Source organism: Rhagoletis zephyria, unplaced genomic scaffold, assembly GCF_001687245.7.
Source record: "Rhagoletis zephyria isolate East Lansing unplaced genomic scaffold, Rhagoletis_zephyria_1.1 Rzeph_scaffold_00165, whole genome shotgun sequence".
Taxonomy (NCBI): domain Eukaryota; kingdom Metazoa; phylum Arthropoda; class Insecta; order Diptera; family Tephritidae; genus Rhagoletis; species Rhagoletis zephyria.
The window spans coordinates 409,817-432,695 of record NW_016157249.1 but is presented as its reverse complement, the minus strand read 5'-3'; the positions used below and the strand labels follow the sequence as shown (position 1 = coordinate 432,695).

The window sequence follows — 22,879 nt, the reverse complement described above, 5'->3', positions numbered from 1 at the left end:
ATGGTTCGTACCAAAAATGTATCGCGAACAATATCTACGCTCCACTCAGTCAATAGTCTTCTTCACGGGCAATTAAATATATATGCATCGCCAAGAAAGTGAAGCAGCAAAAAAATCTCACAGCAAACGGCAAGGATGCTATCTGCATATCCTTTGGAAATAGTTCCTATATTAGCATCTTACATGCATCTTCGGCATTCGAAAATGTTGTTTAAAAATGTTGCGAGGTAAATTAAGAGGATCACTGCTGTCCCGAAAAGTTTTTAATTATTGCCTGCGTAGGGGCTTTTCATATTCTTCTTCATCAATTAGCAGGAACAATAATAAAGAACTGGACATTATGTATTTTAACGTTTTTGATATTGAAAACCCGTTTTTAAAGTTTTTTTTTAATAAATAAAACCACTCTGCACTCTTTTATTATTGAAAACGTAAACAAACGACAGCTGTTTTCGCGTTGTTACCACCTAGTATGGTGGTAATAAAATTGTCCGGTGACAATTATGTGCAGAATACAAAAAGGGTGTAAAATTTGCCGGAGGTTTTAGTTACCGGTAACAAAAATGTTGTCGNTTTTTAGTTACCGGTAATAAAAATGTTGTTGTCGGTGCAGAATAGACCTGTTAGTCGCTCAATTAGGGACTGTGAATATTTTTAATCGCTCATCTTTCTATTGCTGTTTTTGAGTCGTTGGAGTTTGCGTTTATAAAATTTACACNAAACGACAGCTGTTTTCGCGTTGTTACCACCTAGTATGGTGGTAATAAAATTGTCCGGTGACAATTATGTGCAGAATACAAAAAGGGTGTAAAATTTGCCGGAGGTTTTAGTTACCGGTAACAAAAATGTTGTCGGTGCCGAATAGACCTGTTAGTCGCTCAATTAGGGACTGTGAATATTTTTAATCGCTCATCTTTCTATTGCTGTTTTTGAGTCGTTGGAGGTTGCGTTTATAAAATTTACACCAGACAAGAAAGTGGTAGCGTAGAAGGGGGAGCATTCGCCAATTTTGTTTAAGTCTCTGCCGAAAGTAAGCCGATCAATTTGCTTGTTTAATGTTTGGTCATCTCGAAATATACATCTTTTAGCATCTTATATTCATCTTCCTACGGTCATTTATTTTGGAATGTCTATAAGTTTTTTAATGATTTTTGAACGACCCAAAATAGTGAAACTGCCCCACCCATGGGGTAAATCCCCTATCGATATTGGGTGGAAACGTTAAGACAAAAAAGCGGAACATAAGAAACTTTAATATTGTATTGAATTCTTATAAGGAGCATATAATAATACAGTAATGCTGAGGTATGGTATTGTTTTGCGCTATCATGGGTTGTAATTTTTTCGCGAACAGTTTTTCGAAATTTTTTTGATAAAACAGAGGTTCAACTGGTTGGCCTGTATGAACCTACTATGGGCCGATCTTTACCTGGCTTAGGTACCATAATTATTTCAGATAGTTTCCAGATATTCCGGAAATATTTCCAGTTTGTATGAACTAAAAGTGTGAAGTGTACGAACTAAAGGTGGGCAGGGTAGTATATCTTTAGCCATTATCGTTCGAAATTTTAGGCAGTTGTGATCTTATCATAACCAGGAGCTTTATTAGTATGAATATCATTGGCTTTGGTANCAGAGCTTTATTAGTATGAATATCACTGGCTTTGGTATATCTTAAATCGTTGAGGTTGAATCGAAGGGAAATAGTGGTTGAGTTACTATTAGTAATTAAGTTGTTTGAAGGTGTAGGGCTTTCATTGGGTTAAAAAACGTACGAAAGATGTTGAGCAAGAGCTGTTACTTTATCTTCATCGCTCCTCGCCCAGTTCCCATTAGGAGTTCGGGTAGGCGATTCTCGAAGTACCGGTTTCTTTTCATACTTCATGGTACGCCAGAGAGAAAAATTTGTCTGGCATGAAGCAGACAAGTTTTGAAGAACCGAGGGCGTGTCTTTTTTTCTGCTTGCAACAAACGACTTAATTCTTTCTTACATGGATTTAGTTCCTATATAACACGAGGAGAACGAAGTATCCGCTACTCTCTTCACAATTTGCGCTTTTTAAATATTAGGGTAAGAATGCTTGGAGTGTGCCCGTAAGGGCGGGTTGAAACACAATGTTTGAAAAAAGCATCCTGGGTTGAGTTTTCTGCAGCTTTTAGTATGACAACAGCTACACCAGCGGCACATCTACCCCATGGGGCACATTTGCCGGCGAAACAACCCCACTTGGAGTCTGGTCGATCTGCGCCACGTGTAACTTCTTTTATAAAACTCACTTTTTTTTAAGAGCCGTAAACAATGCAATAGAACAAGCTATCGATTTAATTTAAAGCAACATTGGCGGTATTCCACATATAAAAAACTATTTCATAACACCACAATTCACAAAATTATTACAAAATATATTTAGCCACAAAACTTTTCCCAGCAACGCAAAAAATTGATAAAAGCGACTATCTACAACCACCTGCAAAGATGAACTGTCAAAGTAAATAAGAAGAGATGTGGTCGTTGAAGCACAAGTTATCGATTTTCAAAGATCGATAGCACTAGTAACTTTGAAAAACACCATGGGTGGCGAATGCTCCCCCTTCCACCCTACTATAATGGATAAAAGTAAGTCAATTGACTGGCGGTTGTAAAAAATTGGAATATACAGACGTATGTATGTGTCTGAATTACAGATCAAAAATTNGGATAAAAGTAAGTCAATTGACTGGCAGTTGTAAAAAATTTTGGAATATACAGAAGTATGTATCTGTCTGAATTACAGATCAAAAATTTTAAGCAACAAAAGGCAACTTGCGCGGATGGTCGAGCTGATGCAGGAGAATGAGGAATAGGCAAAGAGATTTGCGGAAAGAGTAGGGCGAAACTAAGATAGGAAGCCATTGCAGTCGAGCTNCAAGTACCGGTTTCTTTTCATACTTCATGGCAAGCCAGAGAGAAAAATTTGTCTGGCATGAAGCAGACAAGTTTTGAAGAACCGAGGGCGTGTCTTTTTTTCTGCTTGCAACAAACGACTTAATTCTTTCTTACATGGATTTAGTTCCTATATAACACGAGGAGAACGAAGTATCCGCTACTCTCTTCACAATTTGCGCTTTTTAAATATTAGGGTAAGAATGCTTGGAGTGTGCCCGTAAGGGCGGGTTGAAACACAATGTTTGAAAAAAGCATCCTGGGTTGAGTTTTCTGCAGCTTTTAGTATGACAACAGCTACACCAGCGGCACATCTACCCCATGGGGCACATTTGCCGGCGAAACAACCCCACTTGGAGTCTGGTCGATCTGCGCCACGTGTAACTTCTTTTATAAAACTCACTTTTTTTTAAGAGCCGTAAACAATGCAATAGAACAAGCTATCGATTTAATTTAAAGCAACATTGGCGGTATTCCACATATAAAAAACTATTTCATAACACCACAATTCACAAAATTATTACAAAATATATTTAGCCACAAAACTTTTCCCAGCAACGCAAAAAATGGATAAAAGCGACTATCTACAACCACCTGCAAAGATGAACTGTCAAAGTAAATAAGAAGAGATGTGGTCGTTGAAGCACAAGTTATCGATTTTCAAAGATCGATAGCACTAGTAACTTTGAAAAACACGATGGGTGGCGAATGTGCCCCATTGGCGAATGCTCCCCCTTCTACCCTACTGGATAAAAGTAAGTCAATTGACTGGCAGTTGTAAAAAATTTTGGAATATACAGAAGTATGTATCTGTCTGAATTACAGATCAAAAATTTTAAGCAACAAAAGGCAACTTGCGCGGATGGTCGAGCTGATGCAGGAGAATGAGGAATAGGCAAAGAGATTTGCGGAAAGAGTAGGGCGAAACTAAGATAGGAAGCCATTGCAGTCGAGCTAAACAGCTTGGGACCACCAATAAGTTCGGGGGAAAAGTGGTTAAAGGTAACAAATTTCTATAAGAGTTGTGTTGAATAAATTAATGCGTTCATATGTTGATGTAGGTTGGACAGATTTAAAGAGGAAAAGAAAGAAGAGAGTATAAGAAAATAGATCGGAATTTCGTGCAACTGGAGGAGGCCAAAATAATCTGCATATCCTTACCCCGCATTTCTCGTGTATATAACTCCAGCTACNCAATCTGCATATCCTTACCCCACATTTCTTGTATATATAACTCCGGCTACGCCATCCACAGTGTTTTTGCGCAGAACCAACTTCAAAGTTTACAAATTTATTTTAAATTAAACTTTAATTCTTTCACTACATGTGTACGTTAAAGTTTTTAAAATCGGGCCACAAATACCAAACATCATTGTACAAACAATTAAACCTTACCGTATTTCTTAAACTAGTTGCGTTCCAGATGCTTCTATAAATAGAGACTTTGACAGAATACATAAATTTTTTTCCCCCTATTTAACAAACATAATTATATAGATGTATTACATATAAATATATGAACTTCNAAATACATAAATTTTGTTTCCCCTATTTAACAAACATAATTATATAGATGTATTACATATAAATATATGAACTTCGTGTGGTGGCGTATGGCGTTGCTAGTCGCAGAATGGAATTTTGTATCGCAGTCCGCAGTTTTATAGCCCATTTAATTCCAATATAATAAAGTACAAGTTTCAAGTTGCTAAAAAATTGCGTTGATTTTTAGCTATTTTTTAGAAACTTCAAACTTGCACTTTGTTGTACTGCAATTAAATGGGCTATGCAACTACATACTNGTATGGCGTTGCTAGTCGCAGAATGGAATTTTGTATCGCAGTTCGCTATATTTCACGGAGGCCTATGGTGTACTTTCGAACGGCGGCCGCCATGGCCGGGTGTGTTGTGGCTAGTCCGGTGGAGCTGGATGTCGGTTTCGATGGCGCATTGATGCGGCGGGTTTTTGGCAGGACGCTTATGTGGTGAATGGCCTTAAGTCCTGCAAGTGTGCGTGCGCTGGTTGTTTGTCGGACCGCTCGGGATTGATGAGCTTCACCGTGCTTCGCCCGAGGTTTATCTCCGCCACGGAAGCTTGCGTTGACTCGTGTTGGGCCGTATTCGTGGCCAAGGCGATCTGGGGAGGCGGATATGCGTCTGGTTCGCTGGCGTCGTTGAGCTGGCGGTAATCTCTGCGCATCCTCCGGCTTCTTTGCTTCTTGCGGACTAGGACGATTGGTAAGCTGTACGCGATATTCGATGCTAGTAGCTCGTCGACTTCGCCATTTATCACCTGTTGCATATGCGGGTTGCGGGGGTAGTAGCGTTGTTTCAATGGCCGGTTGTGCTTGAGGGTGATCACATGCTCTGCGGCGGTTCTTGATGCGGCGATTCCGCTAACGATCTTCTGGTGGCGCGTCAGAAATTCGGTCAGTTGTTCTTTCTTCTCTTTGCTCAGATGCTCTCTTTCGGTTAGCGTGTACAACCGGGATGGTGCGTACATCTTTTGCGGGGTGGTTATAGGCAGTGGTTGGCCATCAAGCGTGAGGATAACTTCTCTGTCCCTGAGGAAGTTCATCCCCAGCATGATGCGTTCAGCGAGATTTGGGAGTACTGAAGCAAGTGTGGTTGTCGGTCGCCCGTTGTACGTTATCTTTACAGGGTACGTGAACAGGCTGGAGACGCACGTTTGATCAGCGAGCTGTACATTGCGGGCCTAGGCCGAGGTCGTATCTTCTTATCTTCCAAGTGTTAGCGTATGGTTTCGTCGACATAGGTGATTGTTGCGCCGGTGTCCAGAAGTGCGCCACGATCATGTCTTCTATAACGACATTAATGTAGTAGCGGCCATCTACTTTTCCTCCTTGTTTTGTGTTAGTATCAGCGAGAGCGATGGCGATCGGTGCTGTTCCGGTGCCTCGTATTTTGACGGGCAGCTTAAAGGTGGCGGTGTTGCATGGACAGTCTCTGGAGAGGATGTTGTCTCGGCCACAGCTGGAGCAGAACAGTCTTTTTGCTCTTCGGCAGTGGATGCGGCGGTGTCCGCGCCCTTGCAATGCCAGCTGAATTCCTCTCTACTGTACCCCACTTCCATGGTGGCTATGCTGTGTGCCGCCCGTCTAACATTTCTGGCCTCTTCACCCTTCAAGAGTTCAAGTTCGTCGGTAAGATCCATCAGCTCCTCTATCGATTTGTGGCTTTCGCACGCGTAACCATTAGAAGGCCTTTCCGCGTAGCACTTCAGGTAGGGTTGGGAGGTTGTCCAGTGGGATGCGGTGGCGCTCGGCTAGTTCTCCGATTCTCTCCAGGAAGTCGTGTAGCGCGTCGCCTCCCGAAAAGTGTCCGTCCCAGCGATGGACAGTATTCACCAGCTCTCCGTCGCTGTTCGCATTACGCTTTGATGCTGTATGCTTCAATTCTTCTGACTGTGGACTACAGTTGTCTATCCAGCCGGTGGGAATAGTGCTGAGTTGCAGCTTTACCTGCCTCTCCTCTTCTACTTTGTTCTTCTCTTCTAGGTGTCTCAGTAGATCCTCTGGTGATGTGCGGTTGTGCTTTGCTTTTACATATGCGCTAAGGGCGTTGCGCAGGTCGGTGCCTGTATATCCCTCTACGAAAATTCGGTGCCGCTTGCACTCTTCTATTAACTTCTCCTTCTTTAACAGGTATATCCAGCTGAGGGAGTCGACATTCAGCGTATTAGTGTTATTCTCGCTGGCGCTTGTGTGATCTGTTGGTTGTGGTGTGTTCGCGGAGTCCGCTTCCACAGTGTTGGTGCTTGTTAAATTTCTTGCACATGCGCCTGCAGAGCTGGGTCCCTGATCGCACGCCATTTATGAGGTGGGTTTTGTCGAAGGTTGAGGTGAACTCAGCCGATCCAGAGTCTAGCGAAGGTCCCACTAACCCTCACCAAATAAAACACATTATTCTCGTGTATTTACTTCGAACACACATACAGCGCTATGACTAGAGTGCCATCAACCTTATGTCCAAAGATGGATAGAACCTGGTGACGTTCGCTGTTGTCGAGCTGTCGGGTAGGAGCGGATAACGGTGAGTACTGCAGAGTCAAGTGGTGAGAGCGGTGGTTGAGCAACGGTGACCAGCGGCGGCACGCGGCGGGTGATTCTCAGCAACGGCGGAGCAACTGTTGAGCAAAGGCGATCAGCGGCGCCGGCGCGACGGGTGATTCTCAGCAATGGCGGAGCAACTGTTGAGCAACGGTGACCAGCGGCGGCGGCCCGACGGGTATTCGTCGGCAGCGTGTGACTTCTAACAGCAACGGAATGTTCGTACTGGTATTCGGCAACCGATGGAGCTGAATGACCTAGCAAGACTTTAAGGCATCGCCGTTCCCGTACTCGCACGCTACATGAGTAGAGGCTGGTACGGGGCGGCGGTGGTTTCAGCTCGACCAGCCGGAGACGAATTAGTGCGTCCGAAGGACACACCACCAGGCGCCAACCGATTGGAAGAGCCGTGCTTGGGTTAACCAGCCGGAGACGAATTAGTGCGTCTGAAAGACACATCACCAGGCGCCAACCGACTAGTTAAGCCAACTGCTTACCTAGCAAGACTGACCTGACTGCGCACCTGTAGCTGGCGAACGAAGTGGCTGGTGAGTGGTTCCGGTACGCTGTTGGTGTGCTGCTAGCAGTGTTTGGCTGATGCTGTATGTATGTACCAAGGTGTAGTGTATTGTGCTGTGTATTATTGTATTGTAGCGGATGCTACTTTACACGGTTCACCTCTAAACCAAATTTGACAAGGGATTAGGGAAATTCGTTCCAAAATACATCATACACCCACCCTGTCGGAAACAACAATAGCCAAATCTTGAAAACTTTAAAAAGTATATGCAGTCCGGGCAACATTTTTGTATTTTTAAATAACTTTTGTATAATGTGAACGATTTTCATAATATTATTATCATAAATCAGTAACAGTAAGTCTCGCCTTCAATTTGTTATTTATTACGAACCGATCGAGTAATATTTATCAAAGTTATATCGAAAAACTTAGGTAGATCTCGAAGTTTTTTTCTACAAAAATTTCTCTTCAAAAGAATCGGATTACAAAAAAGTGTGCCAGGGAGTGACTTTTTTGTTCAAGCTGAATGCAAAGCAAGATCGTCCAATTGGAGAGTCCTCAAAAAGATTTCCCAGGATATGTTAAAGACTATTGTATTAACCTAAAGTAACTTTTTCACATAATGGAATTAACTTAAATATTTATATCTATTTAAACACTTCTTGCACGTCCCCTACTTTCATATAACGGCAAATTTAGAAACCGCGAAAAATGGTCTTCTAAGTGGCTAATGAAACCATTCCACTCCAATTTGCACGACTGCATAAATGGACTTAAAATTGGCATTTCTTACCCTCATTAATGTATGTATGTAAACTCTAATGTGCTTGAAACTATTACATATATAAATTTGATATATCGCCCTATTTATAACAATTAACCCATTCCATAGATATTACCAGCGGGAAATTCACTTTCGACATTCTTACACTTTGAATAAATTGCGCGGGCCAAAAATAATTTTTAAATTAATCTTTCGTGGCCAATAACAATTAGCTTAGACCTAGCACAACATAATATAACCATATAAAATCGACCCAGCCTAATAAACACACATACATATTAAAGTGATTCATAAAAACACTCTTTTTGGAAATTCATAAACGCTACATCAGAATATTGTTATTTGTGATAAAAAAGAGACACGTTTTTTTTTTATTTAAAACAAAAAATGTTTCTAGAGATGTAATGTGGAACGATTTTCCGTCATCCCTTGTTAAATTTGGTTTGGAGACAAACCGGTTTCGGCGTTGTGCCATCTTCAGTGTCATTTTTGGTTCTGAATAAATAGTCCGTCACTATTTATAGCCGTGCTAAATCGTCGTTGGTTCTTAGTTAGGTACGTCTCAGCGGATTATATTCTTTCGTTCAACCAGTGGTTTTTGTTCTGTGCATACATCCTCAGGTAGAAATCAGCTGCTCACTTCTTCTTGATTAATAGTTGCATGGATTCGCAGGTAGGTAAAAATCTGTTATTTTCTTTCTCTCTGTTTCTGTACTTGGACTTGCATTTCATTGTTTATGGGCGTCGCAGGGTTTCTGTCCTGTTTTGTGTATAGTAGCTTGAGTGGTTAGAATAATATATCATATGCGGCGTTTAGTTGTTCATTTATTATTTTTCCGACGAACGTCTTTTGTTTGTATATCTCCATATTCTCTAATACGTTTAGGCGTTGTCCTTTGTGCTGTACATGGAGAACTTTGGCTGTCTTTCCTATTTTCATTGGCGTACAATGGTTTTCTGCCATATGGTTTGCGAAGTTCGATTCCGGTGTGGTAGATGGTTTGTAGAATTTTTTTGTTGTAGTCCCTTATATGTTCACGATGGATCGCCATTTTGGATCCGCCATTTTGAATTTTGAAAAACTGACTTCAGATTCCTAATTAGCAACCCCAGAAACCCCCTGGTAACAAGATCCAACCCATGATAACGCGTAAATCGTTCAGTATCAACGTTTTACTTTTACTAGTCTCTTTTCGAGAACATATTTTCGGGCACTAGGCCCATTCCAACTGTTCAACACTGGTATGTAATTAAGGGAATGTTCCCCAATAATACCACAGTAATTATATGTAAAAACCACATTTCAAGCTGCATTTCAAACATGTCAAGAAAATAACAAAATTGAGAACATCAGCGTTTTTATAAAAAATCGAAAAAAAATAATAAAAAACACGTTTCTCTTTTTTTATCACAAATAACAATAATTTGAGGTAGCGCTGATGACTTTCCAAATAAAAATTTTTTTGAACCACTCTAATATATATATATACATATATTAGACTGCATCACCAAAAAAAAGTTGCGGTTTTTCCGCCGGGATTACAAAACTTGTTATATTTTAAGACGTCAACCAAAATATTTCGGAAAAATATTAAGATTTAAGCCATTTGAAAATACCTCCAAAAATGGAGTTTTTTATGAATATAAATAGTTTCTTAAAGAACTTTTTGAGAAAATTCCCCTCAGATGACAAAACAGATTAAGCTTAAAAAATCTGCATAAAAATATTTTAAAATCTTTTCAACGGAATCGTAATAATGATATTTTTGATGCTGTTTTTTTACTTTTTTCAAGGATTGATTTACGAAAAACTTAAATAACTGGGCCAAAACTATTCTGATTTAGACTTGCGGGATCTCGGTAGAAAGGTATTTTGTCACTCTTTTTATTTGTGTGCAAAAAAAAGTCATTCGTGTCCCAATTTTTTTTTTTCAAATACCAACACATCTTAATTCAACTTTGAATGTAGTTCGTCCACAAGTCTAAATCGGAAGAGTTTAGGTTCAGTTATTCAAGTTTTTCGTATACCAATCATCGAAAAAAGTTAAACAACAGCATCAGAAATCTCATTATTACGATTCCGTTAATTTATTTTTTTTTTAATATGTTTATGTAAACTTTTTAAGCTTAAACCGTTTTGTCATTTCAAAAAACATCTTTAGGAAACTATTTTTATTCATAAAAAACTCCATTTTTGGAGGCATTTTCAAATCGGTCCAGCTCACTTAAATCTTAAAATTTTTCGGAAATATTTTGGTGGACGTCTTAAAATTTAATAGATTTTATAATTCCAATGCAAAAACAGTACCGGTTTTTTTTTTGTATGGGGAGTGATGCAGTCTAATATATATATATATTAGGGTGGGTCAATTAAAAAAGTTGATTCATATCCTTGTGATTCTGGTACTATGGACCATAACAAACCTTTTCGCCCAAGGAACCATACCTCTAAAATCATTTTCGAGCCTGCCAAAATTTTTTGGTAGATATTTTCAAAAATACCAAATAAACGACCTCTTAGATGCATTTCAAAGACAAAAAAATATTATTGAAAATGTGTATACGGGGGTTTTTTGGGTCAGAGAATCCATTTTTCGCATTAATTTTTAATTTTGATCGCAAAAAAAAAAAAAAAATAAAAAAAAATAAAAATAAAAAAATAAAGCAAAATAAAGAAATAAATATTTTTCCATTATTTTAAATTATTAGAAAGTCAAAGATTTGACTATTTGAGCAATAAGTTCGTCAATTTCCCCCAAAAAAAGTGAAAAATCCAAAAAATTGTTCAAAAACGCACTCTGGTGGCGATCAAAATTAAAAATTAATGCGAAAAATGGATTCTCTGACCCAAAAAACCCCCGTATACACATTTTCAATAATATTTTTTTGTCTTTGAAATGCATCTAAGAGGTCGTTTATTTGGTATTTTTGAAAATATCTACCAAAAAATTTTGGCAGGCTCGAAAATGATTTTAGAGGTATGGTTCCTTGGGCGAAAATGTTTGTTATGGTCCATAGTACCAGAATCGCAAGGATATGAATCAACTTTTTTAATTGACCTACTAATTGACCCACCCTAATATATATATATGTGTATATGTGTATACATATGTATGTGTGCTTATATTCATGTAGTTAGACGTATAAGTACATACCCTGCAGGGAAATCGCGGACTAGTGAAACAAATTTCTAGTTCCGTACTAGATCTCTATCGCCAAATGCCAGACCGATAGTAAGTAGATCCCCACCAATCCAAAATCAGCGGAATGTGGTACTTTTAAGAAACTATTTCCTTTCAATTTTTCCATTACAAATCTATATCTAAGGTGACGAATTTAGAATTGGTTCGGAACTATGGAAAAAGGAATGCAGAACGAATAAGATCTTATCTGTCGAATTTAGTTCGAAACTATTGTAAAAAGGATGCAGCGGGCTAGTTTACTTTACACAGATATGTATTTGGCGCCTTTTTCGTTCAAATACGCTTCCCATCTGCACTTCGCAGATGCTTTTTCATAGCTTAAGTAGTAATACAAAGTAAAAATTTATGGTAACATATTAACATAAGATCTGCTTCAGTTGAAATCTGCCAGCACTCTACACAGCACAACTTTGTTATGGACTACTCGATCAGCCGTTTATTTAGTGTTCTGGTTTTGCTATTGTTGTTTTTTATTAATTAACTTTAAAAATAAGTGATGTGGAGAGCAAAGAACTTCAGCAAAGAAAATTGAATTTGCAAGATTTCATGCAAAATCCACTCATCTCGCAATGTCGGTTAGTAAAATTGCTGAAAATTGGAAGGTCGATGGTCCAAAATGTATTGTCAAATATCCAGAAAAATGACAGCATTGAGAGAAAGGCGGAATCTGGCGGAAAATCAGACAGTATAAATAAAATAGCGGAGAAGGATATTCTAAGGGCTTTGAAAAGGAATCCGAATATTTCTGAACGTGTTGTTGCACCTGGAGTGTTGTTCTGAGAGCCTGTATTGTTTTGGCCTGATCTGGCAACAAGCCATTGTGCAAAAAAGCGCAAGAGTTTTATACACAAAATGGAATCAACATTGTACTAAAAGAGGCCAATCCTCCGAATTGCCCAGAGCTGCAAACGATCGAGCGTTATCGGACCCATATGAAATCAAAATTAGAAAAAAAAAACACAAAATACACGGCTTCAAGAATAACGCAGTTCGAAAACAGGCTGAATCGATCAACGAAAGGGATGTACAAGTATTAATGGCGGGTGTCGTCTCTAAAGTACGGGTATTTTGGCGTGGAAATTAATTCTAATAATATTTGTAAATCTTTTATTTAAATAGAAATAAAAGAAGGTTCTAAAAAAGTTTCGGCTGAATTATTCACATTTAAATTAGTTTTTTTGCTATTTACTACCTGCCAGATTTCAACTGAAGCAGATCTTATTGGGATCTTCTGGAATCTAACCAATAACAGCAAGCACCTCTGCAAACTCAGCTGCAGCTAAAGGAATGTAAACGTACATTTCTTACAATCATTCAAACAAATTTAATTTCAAATTGAAAACACATTTCTTTGAAAATAATTAAAAATCGCACACAAATGTCTGTCGATTTTAGAACTGGTTCGGCACTATAGAATTTAGGAACTATAGAAAAAGTGCTGCCGCGGGGCAATTGACACTTCCCAGGACATCGCCATGTTGTTTGCACCAGTGCTGTGTCTAAATTTAATAGAAGCGCACCAGTTCGGAACTAGGGATTTTCCCAATAGTAGCACAGAATTAGCAAAAATATATATAAATGTAGCGAACTATTCAATGAGTTATGCCTGGAGTAAAGGAAAGCTACACTGAGCGTAAGAAATATTAAAATCATATAGAAACGTAATTGATCTTACTATANCATTTTTGGACTCTCTCTGGTCTAGTTACAAAACTACTATACCTACGACTATATTTTTCGAGCAATCGGACCAATCTTTCCTTCAGGGNCGCACACAAATGTCTGTCGATTTTAGAACTGGTTCGGCACTATAGAATTTAGGAACTATAGAAAAAGTGCTGCCGCGGGGCAATTGACACTTCCCAGGACATCGCCATGTTGTTTGCACCAGTGCTGTGTCTAAATTTAATAGAAGCGCACCAGTTCGGAACTAGGGATTTTCCCAATAGTAGCACAGAATTAGCAAAAATATATATAAATGTAGCGAACTATTCAATGAGTTATGCCTGGAGTAAAGGAAAGCTACACTGAGCGTAAGAAATATTAAAATCATATAGAAACGTAATTGATCTTACTATAAATGTCAACGAAAGTACTGTATATTAGTAAATATTCAATTCAATTATGCGCATATTAAAATTACCGCGTTCGTTCTGGATATCAACAAATTGTGACAAGCATCTTTGCGCACTCAGCTACAGCCAGACATATAAATGTGCTTTAAAATGTTGGGTTTCCATCAACACCACAGCACGCAATTTGTACGGATAAACACCCTGTCGGATCTCGGAATAGACTTAGAACACACCAAAAACTAGACTGCAAGTGATTGTAAGTAGTCCAAAGTTTGGTCCTAGAACATGTAAAATTCTATTTACATTTAACATTGAATGTCCTAGGCTCGGACCAATTGTCCGCTTCTGCATTACATTGTAACCAATTTTGGGGAAAAAACAAAAATAAAACTTGCGCCAGCTGCGATTCGAACCGGGGTTCTCAGATTTTCTGAGCGGATACTCTCTCTACATGCCAACGCCGCACATGAAAATTCGTTGACTAAGTGCCTACATATCAGTAAATCAATCATACCCATTGTCCACTACTGCGTGACATTGTAACCAATTTTAGAACAAAACTTATACTTATGCATTACATTCGGAGTACTTTTAGTACGATTCACCTGTTTTACATTACATTGCTTTAAATTTTTGGACTATCTTTGGTCTAGATACACAACTACTATACCTACGACTATATTTTTCGAGCAATCGGACCAATCTTTCCTTCAGGACATGTACTATGTATGTATGTGTGTGTCACCGCACAGCATGCTGGGTATGCGTATGTACACTCGTCCTTTAAAGTACACAACCGCGTATCAACAAAATGCAAAACCGCGTACCAAGATAATTCAAACACTCATATTTCAAAATGGTTCTCTTTTTTATAAAGCAATAGCACTTCTGGCTAGTATATTTCAGGGTGAGCAAATTTAATTTTTGGCAGCCAATGTCAATTACGCGGTTTTGCAGAATGACGATACGCGGGTCTGTACTTTAAACGACGATATACATAATCAGATGTGAACAGTCAAATACGTACGTAATAAATTTATGTATGAAAATATTATTTTTAAATACGAACATTTTTAAACCATAATCAAACATAAAGTTTTCATTTTAACTACGCATTATAATCGCTTTTCCAATAGAATTCTTCCAAAAATTCGTATCGAAAAGAAAATTCAAAATACTTGTCGCCATATTGTTACAGAATAGCTCTACCGATCTCTATATATCTATATTCAAAGAAATGCTGAAAGCAAACATTTTTTAACAGTTGACATTGCACACATTCTGTTCGCCTTTTCCGTTTACTAATGAGTGAAAATCTCTCAAGTGGGCCACCCAAAATTGGACGGTCAAGATTTTTTCGAACAAATCACTTTATCCGGTTTACAACCATCAAAAGATATATATAAAATAAGCAATTTTGCAAAATTCGCAGTTTTACAATGTTTATTGTTAATAACTTTTTTTTGATGAATTCAGTAATTATTTATTATCCACTGATTCATAGCATGCGTCTTGCTAATTTTTTTCATGATAATAGTTAATTAGACATGCTTTAACCTCAATTCAATTTTTCAAAAAATCATTATTTTGTACAAAATTTTTAATTTTTTATAAAAAATTTGTATAAACAAATGGAAATATTCATTACTTGTCGATCAGATTTTGTAATCGTTTACACTGAGTATCAATCCTTATTCTATAATGCATTATTTAAAAGAAAAGAAAAAAAACGCGGAAACTTACGGAGTCGCTAGTTATTAATTTTTTTCGCCCCTGTCACGGGGGCTTTTGCTTTCATGCCGCGAGTCGCGCGGACTCACATAAGCATAGATCATTTAAAAAAATATTTTTTAAAGTTGTATACATAAATATGTACATACATAACATGCATATGTACATATGTCATTGAACAACAATCCACAAATACATTTTTTCACCAAGGATTATATTTCGTTTAGGTATACAGCATACTGCTACAAGTAGCAAACTATTTTGGGGGTCTTAAAAAGTGTTTAGTTGTTTTTTGTTTCTGCGTCACAATCGATTATACCATCCTCTTTACTTATTTTTCTCTATAAAGACAAAATACATGCATATGTACATTTTTATGTATGCAACTTTAAAAAACATTGTATTAAATAATCTATGCTTTGTATATAAATAAATTTTATTTTTTTCCGTTCTCTGGTTGCACCACACTCGCTGCGAGTCCGCGCAGCACGCGGCTCGAAAGCAAAAGCACCCGTGGCAGGAGCGAAAAATTTATAACTTTTGACTGCATGCAAGTTTCCGTGTTTTTTTCTTCTTTCAAATAATGTATTATAGAATAAGGTTTGATATTCAATGTAAACGATTAAAAAATCTGATCGAGAAGTAATAAATATTTCCATTTGTTTATACAAATTTTTTATAAAAAATTAAAAATTTTGTACAAAATAATGATTTTGAAAAATTTAAACAATCAGGTTAAAGCGTGTCTAATTAGCTATTATCGTGCAAAAAATCAGCAAGACACATGCTATGAATCAGTAGATAATAATTACTGAATTCATCAAAAAAAGTTAATAACAATAACTCTTGTAAAAATTCGAATTTTGTAAAATTGTTCAAATTATACTTTTTTATGGTTGTAAACCGAATAAAGGGATTTGTTTGAAAAAATCTTGACCATCCAATTTTGGGTGGCCCACTTGAGAGATTTTCACTCTAACAAAAGTCACTGTAACATAATATGTACATAGCGTTCAAATAATATATATGTATATATTTTTGACACTTCAACTACATATCCCATTAAATACAAAAACAAATGCAGCTGCGTTCCTTATAAAGCGACCAAGATCAAAGAGCATATGAAATTCATTCCCATTCGGTAGTACCCGGCGGCTTTGATGTCAAATCGTAAAGAACTCTTGAGATGCCATCTAATTTGGATATGTCGTGTACAATGTTGTTTAGCACCTTTAAAGAAACAAAAATAATTTTGTTAGTGATTTAAAATAAATTTTTATATAACGATAGGCGGTTCAAATATGTATAAACATCTTATCATATCGCATAATTAAAATGGCTTAAAAATGAATTAAAAACCCGGGTTCGGAAATTCTCATTTATGATTACTCGTTTTCATTCATTTATGAGATTTATCATGATCGAGAAAGTTGCAAATCTATTTTTGCATTCCTTTATCGCGAATGACAAATGCAAAGGAATTTATCATATCTCGTATTCGGAATGCGATCAACAAAAAATGTTCCGCGGCCTTTCACTCGCGAACGAAAAAAGCGACAAAATTTCTTCTCACTCGAATATGAGAAGTCCGAGCATTGTCGATGTCGGCCGCTCATAAATGGGAAAATAACAATATATAGGCGCTTACACATATGTTAGTGTTGTTCACCTCCGATTTGTGGCGTGTGGCGTGCGCCTTGATGTTGTCACACAAAGGGGGGACCTAAAGTTTTACGGCGACTCCAAACGGCGATTGTATTTTCATGAGAAGCTGTTTTTCATGGCAGAAATATACTCGGAGGTTTGCCATTGCCTGCCGAGGGGCGACCGCTGTTAAGAAAAAATATTTTTTCTATATTTTTTTGCGAGGCTTCTTTGACCAGGGCTTGAACCCAGGCCCTGCGGAGTGGAAGCGCGCACTGCTTACCACTATACCACAGCGGACGCCGAAAACGATGCAGTAATCCCTTCGCGATCACTCACAACCACGGTCGCCACATACATCTTTTTTCGTGTACCAAAAACTGCACTAAAATGTAAAAAAAAAATAGCAGAATATGTTTAGCTTTAGTTTAAATATTGTTATTGAGCTTTGGTCCATGATTGTTTATTAGGAAAAATGGAAACAGCAACAAAGTCTAAACGGTAGAAGTTATAGCAGCTATTTCGGAGATCATCACAATCGTGGGGTAAAGCTCAATAGCAATATTTAAATAATAAACCACAATAAAACTGACAAATACAATGTTTAGCTTTAGATTTAATTATTCAAACATTTTATAAATGCACATTGATGATATATGTAGCTAATACAATTTTTGGGTATGTTTGTGAACTATTTTATAATGCTGGAACATACCTTACTTAAGACAAATTCTATGTAAAAACAGACAAATAGTTTTTTATTGTAAACTTAGGCACTCTCCACATTGCGCGCCTAATCATAGTAGAGTAATCGTTTCGTCATGCCGAAACGAATGCATAACGACCGGACTTCTGCACACTTGCACGCCCTGCATAAGTCACCAGCTAATAAACACTTTCTAAACACATAACACATTTTCTGGCCGTTCTATCGCAACTACACACTTCTGCAAATACTTCTGCAGCGAAATATTGCATAAACGCTTGTAGTTTAATACAATTTGGACGAATTTTAGCACGAAATCTTTTATTTTTTGATTTATTTCATATAGAAATGACACATCATTTTTATTTCCAACACAGAAAAAGTAAACAAATGACGATTTCAAATCGGCAAGCGCCTTACAATTTAGGGCGCTTCGATTCATGAAGCTTTTATGATTAGGCGAAAATATGATTATGAATCGCAATGTACAGAGCTTCATTGAAATACATGTGTTCGGCATAAAAGCTGCACTACTACACTGTACAGCACTTGGCTGGGTATTGGACCAAACCAACTTTTTTTTAAGAGACTGAGTCATAAGTAAAAAAAGGATTTTCTCCGTTTTTCGAAGTTAGCCTCCGAAATCGAGATATGGGCCTTCGAAGTTCGAAATTGGACCTTTGGTAAAAAATAATTTTTAATTATTATATGTAAAAAGCAAAAAAAGTAAAAATACAAACGTGGTCCTCCTTTTGCTCTTATTTATATGGTATATAAATTTTTTTGTGAAAACTTATATTACAGGTACTATAACGGGTCAAAAGTCAGATCTTCGAAAAATTAAAAACTTAATATTTCAGAAAATATTGAACTGATTTTTTTGAAAATCGTATCGTTGTAAAGGTGATTTAACCCCCTTTCTTGTGGTATGCATATTTGTATACTTCGTATATAAAAATTTGAGAAAAAACACATTTAAATGAAAAAATAACTTACACGGGTAAAATGACATACAAACTGGCCAAGGTCTTCCAAAAATTCAACATTCGCACATCGTTCAGAACCAGAAAAAACGTTGGAAGGATACTGAACAACAGCACAAACGAAGAGGACACTCTAGATAAGCAGGGTGTATACAAATTAACGTGTGAATGCAGGTGTAGCTACATAGGGCAAACTGGCCGTAAGATTGAAACAAGATTCCGAGAACATATAAGAGACTACAATAAGAGGACACAAAAACCAAGCGTCATACCAGAATTAAACTTCGCAAATCATATGCTCGAAAATAAATGTACACCAATGAAAAGTAATAAGGCAGCCAAACTCCTCCATGTACAGCATAAAGGACGGCGTTTGAACATATTGGAAAACATGGAGATATACAAGCAGAAAACATTTCAAGGGAGAATTATAAACGAACAAACAAACACCGTATCCGATGTAATATTGGAACCACTCAAGATGTTGTATGAAAAATATGAGAAGACCCCTGAAAAAAACGCCAACGCGAAGATACATACCTACGCCGCAGAGACCAAGATAATGAAAATAACGGATTTCTATCTGCCGGTACAAGCAATCAACCTAACACCTGCTAAATAACGGAACATAAACCGACGCAATCACAAAAACCAAGAAAATAAAAATAACGTATTTCTACCCGACGGCGAATACCGGCAACCAACACCTGTGAGATAATGAAACAAAAGCGGTCGCACTTAGATGGGTATGCATGNGTATATAAAAATGTTGTGCTCCTTTGTCACGGTCATCGAAACTCGAGAACCGCTGAACTGATTTGAATAACCTAATGACAGTTAAAACAGATAGTAACACGAATACATAACTAGTAATTTTTAGCAAAAAAAAAAAACCGACTTCAACTCCCATATAAAAAAAAAATATATATATATATCTCATGATCCGCTGATCGGATCTTAACCTGACACTACCTTTCCGATGCAAAATTATCGAAATCGGTTGACGTGGTCCAAAGTTATGCGGTAACATACATAAAAAAAAAAACAAAAAAAAAAAAGATTCCGACGAACTGATAACCTCCTCCTTTTTTGGAAGTCGGTTAAAAAGCGGAAGGAAACACGAACTATTCAGAACGAAAAATGACACTGAAGATGGCACAACGCCGAAACCGGTTTGTTTCCAAACCAAATTAGACAAGGGATGACGGAAACTCGTTCCACAATACATCATACTCCTACCCTGTCGGAAACACAAACAACCAAAAAGAAAAAACAACCCTTTTTTTGTATAAAAAATATATTTTAAACAAAAAAATTACTAACCGATTTTTAAAAAATTGTTATCGTTGTAAAGGCTATTAAAACCCCTTTCTTTTTATATACATATTTGTATACTTTGTGAATAAAAATTTGAGAAAAAACAACTTTTTTATCAAAAAAATTTTAAACAAAAAATTACTCACCGATTTTTAAAAAATTGGCATCGTTGTTAAGGCGATTAAACCCCTTTCGTCTAATATGCATATTTGTATACTTCGTATATACAAATTTGAGAAAGAACACTTAAAAGGAAAATAAACAATTTTTTCTTATAAAAAAAAAATTTACAGAAAAGTTACTCATTGGTAATACAATTGAATACCATCTATATTAATAAAAATCTTGTGTTCGAATGTCACGGTCGTCAAAACTCGAGAACGGCTGAACCGATTTGAATGATTTTTTTTTTTGTATTGTTCGGTATAATACCAGAACCAATGATATCGCAAAAGATTGGAGGGTTGCCACCTATTTTAAAATTTTCAAACCCAATTATATTGATAAAATAAATAAATTATTACAATATGGGTATCAAATTAAAGAGTTTTAAGAAAGATAACTGCTGGAAATATTTTTGACGAGGGTTGCCACCTATTTGAAAATTTGAACTCAGACAAATTGATAAAATAAATGAATTTTTGCCATTGTAAAACTATAGAGTTTTAAGAAGGCGTACAGCCGAAAATATGTTTGAAGAGTGTTGCCACCTGTTTGAAAATTTAACTAAAGTAAATCGATAAAATGAATGAAATATTACATTATGGGTATCAAATTAAAGAGGTTTAAGAAAGATATCTGTTGCAAATATTTTGGAGAAGGGTTGCCACCAATTTTTAAATTTTAACTCAGTTAAATTGATAAAGTAAATTAAATATTGCTATGTGGATATCAAACTAAAGGATTTTAAGAAGGCTTACAGTCGAAAATATTTTAAAGGAGGGTTGCCACCTGTTAAAAAATTAAGCGCAATTTTATTGATAAACTAAATGATATATTACAATATAGATATTAAATTCAAGAGGTTTAAGAAAGATAGCTGCTGGAAATATTTTTGAGTAAAGTTGCCACATCTCTGAAAATTTAAACTCAGTTATTTTGATAAAATAAATGAAATACGGTAATTTGGGTATCAAACTTTAGATTTTTAAGAAGGATTACAGCCGAAAATATGCCTGAGGAGGGTTGCCACCTGTTTGAAAATTTAACTCAATATAATTGAAATAGGTATCAAATTAAAGAGGTTGAGGAAAGAAATCGTTAGGAAATACTTTTGTGCAGGATTGCCACCTATTTGAAAATTTTAACTCAGTTATATTGATTAAACAAATGAAATATTGCAATGTGGGTAACGAACTAAAGAGTTTTTAAAAGTCCTACAGTAGAAAGTTTCTTTAAAGAGGGTTGCCACCTGTTTGAACATTTATCTCAATTAAATTGGTAAAATAAATGAAATATTACAATATCGGTACCAAACTAAAGGCATTTAAAAATCTTGATTTAGAAATCTATATTTATGTATATAAAAATGTTGTGCTCCTTTGTCACGGTCATCGAAACTCGAGAACCGCTGAACTGATTTGAATAATTTTTTTTATATTGTTCGGTATCATAGCAGGATCATTTATATTACAAAAATAAATAAATGAAGTATTTCAATATTAAGGTTTACGGCCGAAAATATATTTGAGGAGGGTTGCCACCTGTTTGAAAATATAACTAAATTTACATTATTGATAAAATAAATGACTTATTAAAATATAGGTATTATATTAAGGAAGTTTAAGATAGATGACTGTTGGAAATATTTTTGAGGAGTTGCCACCTTTTTGAAAATTTTAACTCGAAAGCTTAGTATGTTGCACCAATGTATTTTCAATTTAAAGCGATAAATAAAAAACCAACGAAAAATTAGTCCCTTGTCAAATATGTTTGATTTATTATTATTTTTTTATGGATATGTACAAATGTAGATCGGGTATGGACGATGTGTGGTGGCTGACGGCCGTTCCTGGTTGAATACGGGAAAATAAGTACCCGCGCTCTTTTCAATAGAATTGAGTTCAACCTCAAAGCAGTAAAACTGTTTGGAGGGGAAGTTAAAAAATAGTTAATTTGGCGGGAAAAATTTATGACAGTTTCTTATAAATACATGTGTCCATTAGAGTGGTCCAAAAAAATAAAGTTGGAGTTTTAATGCCGGCACACCCTAGGATTGATCCATATCGAAAAAAATATACCCCTATTTTTTATTTTGAAATCAAAAAATATTTAGGGAGTGCTCAAAGCGTTCAAAGTTTTCCATGTATTTTATATGGAGAAAAAACTATTTTTCGTAGAAATGGTATAAAACTCTTGAAAATCAATATTTTTCGACCGGAAAACTATGGTTCTCTTCAGGGGACTAATATCCAATTGTTTATTTTTTATGATTAAAGATTTTTTATTGGTCCCCCCGTTGCATTTTCTAAGGGCTTTGGAGGACCTATAAAATATAGTTACCATGAAAAAATTGTTAAAGAAACAATTGAGTATTATTACTGGGAATCTCCTGAAGATAAGTAAAGTTTTCCGATCGAAAAATATTGATTTTCAAGAATTCTACACTATTTCTACGAAAAGATGTTTTTTCTCCATATAAGATACATGGAAAACTTTGAGCGCTTTGAGCACTACCTAAATTATTTTTTATTTCAAAATAAAAAATATGAGTACATTTTTTTCGGTATATAACAATCCTAGGGGGTGGCGGCATTAAAAATCCGACCTTATTTTTTTTACATACATTTTTGGACCACTTTAGTGTACATGTATGCGTACATATGTACCTATATTATTAAGCATTAGGGTGGACCGTTTTGGATTGATTAAATAAATGAAATATTGCAATGTGGGTATCAAACTAAAGAGTTTTAAGAAGACT

At 36.4% G+C, this 22,879-nt stretch overlaps 1 protein-coding gene across 1 annotated transcript in view; it reads right to left on the bottom strand.

Moving 5' to 3' along the window:
* Positions 1-16,312: 16,312 nt before the first annotated feature.
* The window catches only part of bur (GMP synthase burgundy), a 411,333-nt gene continuing 404,766 nt past the window's right edge, over positions 16,313-22,879 (bottom strand). Inside the window, exon 12 of the mRNA XM_017606747.1 lies at positions 16,313-16,536. Within this exon, the coding sequence (XP_017462236.1) occupies positions 16,435-16,536 (102 nt within the window). The 3' untranslated portion in view covers positions 16,313-16,434. The remainder of the gene's footprint in view (positions 16,537-22,879) is intronic.